At 43.7% G+C, this 13161-nt stretch overlaps 1 protein-coding gene across 1 annotated transcript in view; it reads right to left on the reverse strand.

The window, feature by feature from the left end:
- kcnh7 (potassium channel, voltage gated eag related subfamily H, member 7) overlaps window positions 1-12427 on the reverse strand; it is a 110008-nt gene extending 97581 nt beyond the window's left edge. The window contains exons 1-2 of the mRNA XM_031792507.1: window positions 12010-12427; window positions 11089-11319 (exon numbers count right to left, since the gene is read on the reverse strand). Of these exons, the coding sequence (XP_031648367.1) occupies window positions 11089-11319; window positions 12010-12085 (307 nt within the window). The 5' untranslated portion in view covers window positions 12086-12427. The remainder of the gene's footprint in view (window positions 1-11088; window positions 11320-12009) is intronic.
- Window positions 12428-13161: the final 734 nt, after the last annotated feature.

A 13161-nucleotide genomic window follows, 5' to 3' on the forward strand; every position in this document is an offset into this window, starting at 1 on the left:
CCCTTTTTCGTTGTCTGTTTGTTTTGTCTTATTAGTTTCACCTGTGTCCTGTTGTATGTGCTTAATGAGCTTCCTTATTTAAAGTACATGCACCCGCCCTTGTTTTGTGCGGGATTGTATTTGTGTTACATGTGTGCGTTAGGTAGAGGTGTTTATATTTCTGGACTTGGCACCCTGTGTTTTGGGTAGTCACATTTACTGTCCGCGCCCTGTATTTTGGGCTTGTTTATTTTTGTGCCATATTAAAGAGCACCTTTTCCCAGTGGAACTCTCTGTGCCCGATTCCTTCCTCACCCACCTAGTCCCGCGTGACACTAGAATTAAATGTCAGGAATTGTGAAAAACTGAGTTTAAATGTAGTTGGCTAAGGTATATGTAAACTTCTGACTTCACCTGTATATATACACTACCGTAGATATATACACTACCGTTGAAAAGTTTGGGGTCACTTAGTCATTTCCTTGTTTTCTGAAAGAAAAGCACATTTTTTGTCAATTAAAATAACATCAAATTGATCAGAAATACAGTGTAGACATTGTTAATGTTGTTGTAAATGACAATTGTAGCTGGAAACGGCTGAATTTTATGGAATATCTAGATAGGCGTACAGAGGCCCATTATCAGTAACCCTCACTCCTGTGATCTAATGGCACGTTGCATTAGCTAATCATTTTTGTATAGTTCATCATTTTAAACGGCTAATTGATCATTAGAAAACACTTTTGCAATTATGTTAGCACAGTTGAAAACTGTTGTTCTGATTAAAGAAGCAATATCACTGTCCTCCATTAGACTAGTTGAGTATCAGAAACAAGAAACAAAGAGATCTTCTGTTGAATCTGACAATTAATCTTAATGGTTGTACAGTCGTCTCAAATAAAACTGTGAAGGACCTCGGCGTTACTCTGGACCCTGATCTCTCTTTTGAAGAACATATCAAGACCATTTCAAGGACAGCTTTTTTCCATCTACGTAACATAGCAAAAATGAGAAACTTTCTGTACAAAAATGATGCAGAAAAATTAATCCATGCTTTTGTCACTTCTAGGTTAGACTACTGCAATGCTCTACTTTCTGGCTACCCGGATAAAGCACTAAATAAACTTCAGTTGGTGCTAAATACGGCTGCTAGAATCCTGACTAGAACCCCAAAAAATTATCATATTACTCCAGTGCTAGCCTCCCTAATCTGGCTTCCTGTCAAATCAAGGGCTGATTTCAAGGTTTTACTGTTAACCTACAAAGCATTACATGGGCTTGCTCCTACCTATCTCTCTGATTTGGTCCTGCCGTACATACCTACACATACGCTACGGTCACAAGACGCAGGCCTCCTAATTGTCCCTAGAATTTCTAAGCAAACAGCTGGAGGCAGGGCTTTCTCCTATAGAGCTCCATATTTATGGAACGGTCTGCCTACCCATGTCAGAGACGCAAACTCGGTCTCAACCTTTAAGTCTTTACTGAAGACTTATCTCTTCAGTGGGTCATATGATTGAGTGTAGTCTGGCCCAGGAGTGGGAAGGTGAACGGAAAGGCTCTGGAGCAACGAACCACCCTTGCTGTCTCTGCCTGGCCGGTTCCCCTCTTTCCACTGGGATTCTCTGCCTCTAACCCTATTACAGGGGCTGAGTCACTGGCTTACTGGGGCTCTCTCATGCCGTCCCTGGAAGGGGTGCGTCACCTGAGTGGGTTGATTCACTGATGTGGTCATCCTGTCTGGGTTGGCGCCCCCCATTGGGTTGTGCCATGGCGGAGATCTTTGGGGGCTATACTCAGCCTTGTCTCAGGATGGTAAGTTGGTGGTTGAAGATATCCCTCTAGTGGTGTGGGGGCTGTGCTTTGGCAAAGTGGGTGGGGTTATATCCTTCCTGTTTGGCCCTGTCCGGGGGTGTCCTCGGATGGGGCCACAGTGTCTCCTGACCCCTCCTGTCTCAGCCTCCAGTATTTATGCTGCAGTAGTTTATGTGTCGGGGGGCTGGGGTCAGTTTGTTATATCTGGAGTACTTCTCCTGTCCTAATCGGTGTCCTGTGTGAATCTAAGTCTATTCTTGTTCTGAGAAATGAAGGCTATTCCATGTGAGAAATTGCCAAGAAACTGAAGATCCTGTACAACACTGTGTACTACTCCCTTCACAGAACAGCGCAATCTGGCCCTAACCAGAATGGAAAGAGGAGTGGGTGGCCCCAGTTCACAACTGAGCAAGAGGACAAGTACATTAGTGTCTAGTTTGAGAAACAGTCCTCAACTGGCAGCTTCATTAAATAGTACCCGTAAAACACCAGTCTCAACGTCAACAGTGAAGAGGCAACTCCGGGATACTGGCCTTCTAGGCAGAGTTCCTCTGTCCAGTGTTTGTGTTCTTTTGCCCATCTTAATCTTTTCTTTTTATTGGCCAGTCTGAGATATGGCTTTTTCTTTGCAACTCTGCCAGACTGCCCCGAAGGCCATTTTTATTTGTAATTCCAGCCCCTGTCCCCGCAGGAGGTCTTTTTCCTTTTGGTAGGCCTTCATTGTAAATAAGAATTTGTTCTTAACTGACTTGCCTAGTTCAATAACGGTTTTTCATTTTAAGTCTATTTTCTCTTGAACCATATGGTCTGTCTACTGGAAAATCATGGACAATATGGACACAGATATAGCAAATGAATACTATATGAATACATTCTCAAGTATAAATTACCAAGTTACGATAGATTGCCATATAGTTTCTGTTAATTACCTAAATTACTGAAGATTCCGGTAACTTTGGTAAATTACCGGTAGCTTTGGAGCCCTAAATAGGAGTGAACGGAAAGAAAGAGGGAGTAACCAGAACTAGCTCAGACTCATCCACTATCTTCAATCTTTAAATGCATTGAAAATAACTTTTATATCAAACAATCTCAAGAAACATTTTGTGATTTTGTGATTACTCTCACTTTAATTCAATAAATCTCTCAAACTTGAAACCCATCAAAGGATCCCATCAATTTGTCAAGGAACTGTAGAAGTATCAGCCTCATTGAATACACAATACACAAACAACCATGATTGGACCAACACAATCAACAGTCACCAGCAGTAGCGAATGAAATGGTGAATGACTGTTCATTCACAGATAGACTGTTCACACATGTAAATCCATGAATGATACAAGTGAAGGGATCAGGGGTGAAAGTCTATTACGCCAGATAATAATGGCCACAGAATCACAATTGTATCAATAAAGTGTACACCTACGCCTATATGTGTTGCACTGACAACCCTAAGAGGAGATTTCTAAGCTAATTTGGAAATATTGATTTCCATATGTAGAATATATATCGAAATGGAGAGTTTATAACCTATCAAATATGTTTCTTATCCCTGCCAATATGTCGTTTGGCTGACCTTCTTTGACGGTAACTAGCTGGGCTGGATGTTGTTTTGCAGGGATCTGGTGCACTGCTAGCATCTCGATAAGGTAGCCTCTAGGACTGTAGCCATATGGGGAGAGGATGGAGGGAAAAGAGGGGGGAGGGTGGGAAGAGAGAGTAGGAGAGGGAAGGGTGAATAATACCACCTGCCTGGTTGGCTACTTTGTTTGCTGTTTGGAGGCTGTTGTAATGCCATCAAGTCAGTCAGTCAGTCAGTCAAAGCAATACATAGATTTTGTTCCTGTTCAGAAGTAACACACCTGTTTTACAAATACAACAAATCAACAAGGATCTCATTTGTTGATTCAGCTGTTTTCAAAGCCTGAACACCCTGCTCTACATTCATCCATACTCAACCAGGCATGGCATCCCCTAGGGTAGAGTTCTGCATCAGGTCAGATACCCATGGTTCCCCACGGGTGACATGTGTGGAGATAAAATATAGGAGTGTCTACAGATGTAAGATCTTAATTTGATCACCCTGTTGCAGGATAGCGTTCTTCTAGTGTAATTTTGGTTAAAAAAATACATTTAAAGTTTGTCATTTCCACTTTGAAAACAAAAAAATGTATCAATCCCTACAAAAATGTCCATTCGTTGCAGCTGGATTCTTTTCCTGCTGTAGCAAACAGGCCCAAATTAAGATCCTACATCTGCATATAGTGTCTTATATCGGCATGGCCCTACAGTATGTAGGCTACCCTATGGCTAAGTCTTAGGTATATCCAGTATCACAACTAGGGCACTAATGACAATTAACAGAATGAACTTCCTTTGACAAAACATCTCATTGAACATCTCATAATCCCTTGAACTGCACAAACAGCACGATTCAGCAATCTGCCCATCTCATGAGAATGGAATTGACAATCGTCATGGCTACAGTGAGCTCCAGTGCTTCAGGTGCTGGTGGAGACATGCCATGATAGATTAGAGAAGAGAACAAGATAATACATGTCGGCTGGTTCCATCCTCCATCTGTTGCTATGACAACACTATGCGGTAACTCTGTGACTAAAACAATCTCTGGTTTAGGGGTACATGAGTAGGGGGAGGGGCACAATAGGCAAGAGAGGAGTTCATTGTGAACTGAAACTGATTTCCAAATGGTCATGCGAAGACGCAGCGGAAAATTTTACCAAATGAAGTAGCCTGAAATAAATGATTTTACTGTTTCATTCTACACCCAATGTAGGGAGTGCTTATATTTGTTCTGTTTCACACAATGTATTGTCATACATAACCAACCAATGCAAGAGTTTGCTTATTGCTTCAACATGCAAGCTGCCATCTCTCCGACACACCTACCAACAGGCTAGGACATCATGAACTTTGACAGTAGTGCAAATCGAACTGGTGCACAATGAAAACCTATCCACAACAACACAGCTATTCATCCCTGTCATATTGTATGCAATATATACAAAAGTATGTGGACACCCCTTCAAATTAGTGGATTTGGCTATTTCAGCCACACCCGTTGCTGACAGGTGTATAAATTGAGGACACCGCCATACAATCTCCATAGACAAACATTGGCAGTCAAATGGCCTTACTGAAGAGCTCAGTGACTTTCAACGTGGCACCATCATGGGATGTCACCTTTCCAAAAAGTCAGTTCATCAAATTTCTGCCCTGCTAGAGCTGCCCCAGTAAACTGTAAGTGCTATTATTGTGAAGTGGAAACATCGAGGAGCAACAACGGCTCAGCCACAAAGTGGTAGGCCACACAAGCTCACAGAACAGGACCACCGAGTGCTGAAGTGCACAGCGTGTAAAAATCATCTGTCCTCGGTTGCAACACTCACTACTGAGTTCTAAATTGCCTCTGGAAGCAAAGTCAGCACAATAACTGTTCGTGGGGAGCTTCACCATGTGCAATGCCAAGCGTTGGCTGGAGTGGTGTAAAGCTCATCAGTATTGGACTCTGGAGCAGTGGAAACGCGTTCTCTGGAGTGATGAATCACGCTTCACCATCTGGTAGTCTGACAGACAAATCTGGTTTTGGTGGATGCCAGGAGAACGCTACCTGACCAAATGGATATATGTCAACTGTAAAGTTTGGTGGAGGATGAATAATGGTATGGGGCTGTTTTTCATGGTTCGGGTTAGGGCCCTTAGTTCCAGTGAAGGCAAATCTTAACGCTAAAGTATCACGATTTACTAGGAGTGGTGGGTGGAATCAGGCGCAGAGAGCAGGGTTCAGTAGATTGTCAATTTATTCTCCCGGTGCACAAAAACACTCACGCCAACACACAGGGCGCATACAATAGACCAGCCCAAACACAGGACCAAAATAGTCCGGAGAATAACCACACGAAAAAAACACCATACAACAGAGTAACAAAAACAATCCCGCACAAAACAAGGGCGGGACAACCTACTATATATAAGGACACTAATTAAACTAAAATACACACAGGTGAAACTAATAAGACAAAACCAACAGACAAACGAAAAAGGGATCGGTAGTGGCTAGTAGGACGGTGACGACGACCGCCGAGCACCACCCGAACAGGCAGAGGAGCCAACTTCGGCGGAAGTCGTGACATACAGCATACAATGACATTCTAGATTCTGTGCTTCCAACTTTGTGGCAACGGTTTGGCGAAGGCCCTTTCCTGTTTCAGCATGACAATACGCCCGTGCACAAAGTGAGCTCCATACAGAAATGATTTGTCAAGATTTGTGCAGAAGAACTTGACTGGTCTGCACAGAGCCCTGACCTCAACCCCATCAAACACCTTTGGGATGAATTGGAATGCCGACTGCGAGCCAGGCCTAATTGCCCAACATCAGTGCCCGACCTCACTAATGCTCTTGTGGCTGAATGGAATCAAGTCCCTCAGCAATGTTCCAACATCTAGTGCAAAGCCTTCCCAGAAGAGTGGAGGCTGTTGTAGCAGGAAAGGGGGGACCAACTCCATACTAATGCCCATGATTTTGGAATGAGATGTTCGACAAGCAGGTGTACACATACTTTTGGTCATGTAGTGTATCTATTACCTTTAAAGTTGCAGCGGGGCCCTGTTGTCATCGATACGCATATACTGTACTAAAGTCCCACTGTGAACACACTGCAGTAGAAGAGGATACCTCCAGGGAGAGGGAGAGAGGGGAGAGACAGAGAAAGATGGGGAAAATAGAGGGAGAGACAGACAGAGAGAGAGCGAGAGAGAGTGAGAGCGAGAGAGAGAGACAGACAGATAGCTGGTGCCAGGCTCATCTATAATTGAGACAGGCTGCTCAGATGAGCTTGAATTAAATTCAAGAGGGTGTCCCCGTGATGGAAATATCCAGCACCTGAATTCTCCTCCCTCCCACTCACTGTATCTCTTTCTCCCTATCTCCCTCTCTATTTTGATCCCTCCCTCCCTCTTTCCTTTCTCCATCTCTCTCCTTCTCCCTCCCTTTCTCCTTCTCTGTCCATCTTTCTTCCTCCTCTTTCTTCCCCCTCTTTCTTTCTCTTTCAATCTCTTTTGCCTCAGTAGCATATGCACTGTTGGTGACATTACCTCAGTCTTCTCTCCTGATTCCGTGAGACTGTGGAACCTAATATAGCAGATTTGACTACAGGCCATACTGCAGAGAGATTATCTTGTTTGCACAGCAAATCCACATAAAAATGACATCCCACTCTCTGCTCTCGAAAGTCATTCAGTTCAATAGATGGCTTTATGCACATATCATCACTTTGCATACTACTGCAGGTTGGTGCTTTGTCATTCCAATGGTGACAGAGAGCTTCGCTTCATGCTAGTTAGATGTGTTCAATGCCTATGGCGGAAACCCAGAGTGAATGATAGGGACTTTAATGTGGCCAATGAATGCAAAGTATTGTCTCACTGATATTATAAGTACCTAACAAAACTGAAGAAAGACAATAACTAAACAGATTGGACATAAAAACATGCACACGCGCACACACACACACACACACACACACACACACACACACGCGCGCGCGCGCGTATACGCGCACGGCAACACACACACGCACGTACGCACACACGCACGCACACATACGCGCACGGCAACACACACGCGCACGGCAACACACACTCGCACAAACACACACACACACACACAGGGATAGAGGGACAGAGTTATATTTCTCAAGTGTGAAGGATGAGACTAATGGCAGATTTACTCAGAAATCCAGAAATACTATGTTTCATGGGGTAGTCAATGTAATGTTTTGTTTTTAAAATGCCACTGATTGGAATGAGCCATTATTGTGGCACCTACGTATCTAGACAGACAGCGCAACAGAGAGAGATAGAGAGCGAAAACAAACCCGGTTTTGATTAACTCCCATACACTGTATCTACTGGGTGAAATACCACAGTGTGCCATCACAGGAGAGAGAGAGAGAGAGAGAGAGAGAGAGCATGGTGAGAGAGAAACAGACAGAGAGAGAGAGAGAGAGAGAGCATGGTGAGAGAGAAACAGACAGACAGAGAGGGAGACAGAGAGAGAGAGCATGGTGAGAGAGAGAGACAGAGAGAGAGAGTACAAGTAAGAGTGTGTGTTGAATCAGGTATGCAAAACCCTGAAATTCTACAGTCACCAACTCATCTGTCCTCTCCCTCTCTGTTTACCTAATGTGTTTGTGTTTGGGCATGTCTGACCCTCTGGTCTAGAATGTTGACTTACCCTCATGTGTGTTATCCTCATGACCTCCCCAGCACGTAATAAAAATATGGTCCCAATAAACCCTATGGGCCCTCGTCAAAAGCAGTGCACTAAATGAGGAATAAGGAGTCATTTGGGATGCAGCCCATGATGTTTATGCATGAGAGACGGTGATTGGCCACACAGCATGTATGTGTTTCTCTACTCACCCAATCCCCACAGTCTGCTCTGTGTAATAGAGGTTAAGGCTGTTTGATTATTCCATTTGAATATATGAATACGGTGAGAAATTCAAATTGAGAAATGATGTATTATAGTGGTGCCTCCACACAGACCACACACACACACACAGAACACCGACTACATTCAACTGAACTGGCATTCGATTCAATAGAATAGTCTGCGTGTAATAGGATAGGTTTAGATGAAGCATTTGTAAAACAGGATGTTGTTGTGTGACAGAATTTCACGACTGTCATTACACTACTTCGGCAGAGTGAGAGACAGAGAAGGAGAACAGAAGAGAACTCTACTATGAGCGTTCATCAGACCAATCTGAAACACAGATGAATGTGAGGCATCAAGCTCTGGTTTCCTCTTGATTACATTTTTAAAAAAGGGACTGAATCGGAACGAATGACGTCACCACAGACACACGCACGCACTACATGATGTATAGTGATTACAATAAGATTGTCTTGTTCCGTCTCCAAAGGAACAAGCCACCTGCATGGCCTTAAGTGTTTCTGTTGTTGTAGTATTCAGGACACACAGAGGGACAGCAGCGAACTGAAAGACAACTGAAATAGCCAACTGGAATGTGCCAACTGAAATGTACCACTTTTGATTGAAAGAAGTTGAGGTTGATAGTAGAATACAGATGGCGTTAAGATCATTGCAACATTGCATCACACTCGGCACCTCTATGTTGTAGGACGCGAGGTAAGCAGCCATTTTGGTTCCTTGAATGCACAGCAGTTCCGAGCGAGAGGCATAACTCACTTACTAAAGGACTACGCAATGCCCAATGTCTGATGTAAGCGCAGGAAACGGTTCGAGGAGGAGAGAGACTTTGTGCTGTAACTTTATAGCAGAACCAAGCTAGAAAAGGAACACCAAAGATTCCCCAAAAGGACAAGATGTCAACCCATAATAGATTCATCTGCCTGACAAAATTCTGCTGAGGCAACAAAATCCTTCACAGTTTGTGAAGGACAGAGACTGGTTGTCAGGACCACGGGTCCCGGGATTACTGTAAATTGGAGGAGATTGGCCTACAGGCTCCAAGTGGTCCATGGGAGAATCCAACCAAATGACCAATCACCCACGCCACAATCACATCTCTCTCTGCAACACAATATCAGAGAGAAATCGTATTTCCACCCAGGCCCAACCATGCCTATGCCCCTGATGTGCATTCCAGTCATGTCGTTTTAACACACTCAAACCCACAATATGAGTGTTTTATAATGCAACGCCTATGATCAAATCAATTGTTATAAGGAGGTGAAAATACTGTCTGTGTTATGAGAGGTCCCTCCCTAGACGGCTCATGGTCTGAGTCCCAAATAGCACCATATTCTCTACTTGTGTACTACTTTTCACCACAGCCCTATGGGTCCTGGTCAAAAGGAGTGCACTATATAGGGAAAAGGGTGCCCTTTGGAACGCAACTTACGAAGTCAGGAAGTTTAGACACTGAGGTAATTAGAGCCTTACAGCTCCAGCAACGATAATTAGGACCCCTCTCTCTCTACCCCTCCAATCTTTCTTTACATCCCTTCATCCCATCTCTAGGGGGTGGCCTGGCCAGTGAAAGATAGCAGGACAGACACTATTGATTCATTCTCCCAACACGGCAGGTTTGAAGATCAATGCAACATGAAGGTATTTGTGTCCTCATTAAGCGATCGATGCCTGTGAGGCCTCTCCTATGTTGGAAAAAAACACACTGCAGAGTTGGTCCATTCGGAGGCTTTGGAGCACTGATATGAGTTTGTGGTAATGAGGTGTTTATTGCCATGGCCACATCATAACCCATGTGTTCATCCACACCTCTATACCTAGATCACTTTATCAGACCCCCAGACTATGTCCTGGCTTAGTAACAGTACAAGTCCCTAGTTCCCTCAACGTCGTCCTCTCTTTCTTCACCTTTATACCTCTGTCATCCATCTCTCCAGTACGGTCCTCCACCCTACCTGTCCACATCCCCCTATCCACATGCAAGGTTCTCCCCAGGATTTCTTTAACAAGGTGTAAATGTCATGTCAGCACACAGCAACCCATGTTTCATGACCAGTCACCAACTTTAACCCGGCTTCAACCAGCTCTTATGAAACTGTTCAGCCCTTGTAGGTGGAAATGTCAGCTAGGCCAGTGATTACATACACCTTGACCATTACGCAACCGCTACAAGCTTAGTCATCTGGATCGGAAGGAATCTCATCGTTAGAGGGCACAGCAATGCACCCTGGGTGACCCTGGTTATTGGATATGGGAGAGGTGGTTTAAACTTTCACTCTGCCACTCGCTAAGCATGTGACCCATCAAAACAATAGCAGCTGTCATGCCAACTCATAATCTCCATGGAAAATTCAGAAGCGGCTTAAACTACACGACTCATTCAATTATATGTCACCCTTTTATGTATTTAGCCAAGAGGCAATGGATTTGACCAATTTATTTTTGTTTCTAGGTTTGTGCAATATTCTAATATTCTATTTTCAAGTGTATGGAGATGCAATTGTCTTCACAAATAGATATGGAGTTGTTCTACTTCAAAAGCTCTAGACAGAAACCCCCTCCATCTGAGCGGCAATAAACGAGATGTCAAACATACACCTCTGTCCGTGTTTTTGTTCAACACAAATGACCTACTGACGCGTTTACTTCAGAAAAGTCCCTTGTCAAGCCAAGCCCATTCCATTTCCTGTCTCCCCTGCATTATTCTGTCACCATTCACTGACCCATACTTTGCTTCAATTTGGTCATATAAACAGAAAAGCATGAGCAACGAGCCCCAGCGGGGAGGACTCTGTGGTCCGTACTCACCATCCTTGCGGTGGTAGGTGATCTCCACCTTGCGCTCCTCAGACCCCATCAGAGCCTGGGCTACCTGGGCGATGGCATGCCTGTTGGTGAACTCTCCGTGGAGGAAGTCGCAGGTGCACGGCCTCTGCATCACGTCCGCCCGCGAGAAGCCGGTCATCTCACAGAAGCCATCGTTGCAGTAGATGATGGCGCAGTTCTGAACCCGGGCATTGGCTATAAGGAATTTCTTATCTGTGAAGGTATAGAAGGGTGTAGGATCATAGTGGGGAAGAATGGGTAGGTTAACACATTCATGGTAGCATCAGAGGTATGTGATATAATACCACTCTGCTTTATATACAGAATAAAATATTCACTGTATTATAAATCACTCAAAAATATACAGATGATCCATTAAACATTTTTCTTTCAGTCCTATCATTGCTTCAGTATTTGTTAATATGGAGGTGTGTGCTTCATTCCTCTTGATTAATGTTCATGCCATAGCCATACTATCAAACAGAGAGATCCACATTGAATAACTGGCACATAACCACCTGACCATAACCATTTCAAATGTGGGGGTATTTGAAAAAGGTTATATGTATGTTATCTGGATACTACTTATTGCCATGTAATCTTGTGGAGAAACATAAGTGGTTGCTACTTCGAAGTACCTTAGATAATGCTCAATGATATCCCATATTTAAATTATTTTACCCTCAACTCTCCCACTTCTAAAGTATCACAAGCGCAACAATATTAGCTCTACTCTTACTGATTGTAAAAAAAAAATGTTGTCGAGGTACCAATTGTCAGATCAAAAAATATTAACTTCATTTATTTTGTACGTGTGCAAGCAAGGAAAATACATTTTCCTACCATTATGAATATTATGAATTTAAAGATACATTATTGTGAAAACACAAAGATAATACTCACTTTGTCCCTCAAATTTCTTTATAATTATCCCCAAAAAGGTGTTTTGTGGCGCAACATGACCTCTCCGAACAGGCATGATTATTCCAAAAAATAAGAAAGATTCCGCTGTCCAAGTAGGAACGCACCTTTCTCCTGAGACTCAAGTTCTAGTGGCTCCAACCGCTAAAGCCAGAATGTCTCCCCGTTGTCTATACTCATCCTTAGGAAATCTCCCCCACTTCCGACCTTTCCTTACTTTAACAAAAATATGGTCCGGCTAGGGCGCATTTTGACGCCTTCAAAGTGCACTTCGACAGCATTGACTCTGGAGTAAAAGGTTGTTGTACAACGTAGTTTCTCCAACATTTCAAAATTATCATGTGAGGGACCCTGCCGCCGCTCTATAGCCTTGCGCTCGCTGCTACTGCTGCTGTTGTGGAGAATGGACTGATGCCCGCCGTGCCACCGACAGTGACGTTACCCCGCTCAGTCTGCGCTCAGCTCGTGCACCTCGCGATCAAGGCTGTGGAGGAAATCATATATCCATGCGTTGAGAAGAAGCTATGGGTGACGCCAGACCAGGGCAATAAAGCTGTATCGTCTATTTTTACATAGACCCATGGAAAACACGTGGGTTTATGTCTCACGTTGACTGTGGCATGCCTGTAATTGCCAATGCATATAATGCATACGATGACTGCATGAATTTTAGACATACTGTGGTTGTTTATCAGATACAGAGAAATATACAGTTCCACAAATGAATCAATGGAAACAGGCTACAAGCACTAATGATTCTTTGAAACACAGGCGACGACACTTATGATTCTATCAAGTTTCAAAGAGGGGGAAAACGTTGTAGATGTGGTTCCCTGTCCATGGTGCTGAAGTTGTAACAAAACTCATTTTAGAAGGACACACACGCACAAGCTCCCTCTTAAAACATCTGTCTCAGAATCTCTGCACAACCTCACCATCCATCTGGTCCACTGAGAAAACAATACAATAGCCAGGCGGCAGGGGAAGATACTAAGGCGCACAAAGCAGGCGAAGTCAGGATTGAGAACCTTTGCGTCTCTCAATGATTATCATACGGAGCAGTCATTCCGATTTGTCTCTCTACACTGTAAGACTTGTCTGTCATTTCAACAGCAAAACACTGTAGAATGCACA

The sequence above is a fragment of the Oncorhynchus kisutch genome, linkage group LG16 (assembly GCF_002021735.2).
Source record: "Oncorhynchus kisutch isolate 150728-3 linkage group LG16, Okis_V2, whole genome shotgun sequence".
Classification (NCBI taxonomy): domain Eukaryota; kingdom Metazoa; phylum Chordata; class Actinopteri; order Salmoniformes; family Salmonidae; genus Oncorhynchus; species Oncorhynchus kisutch.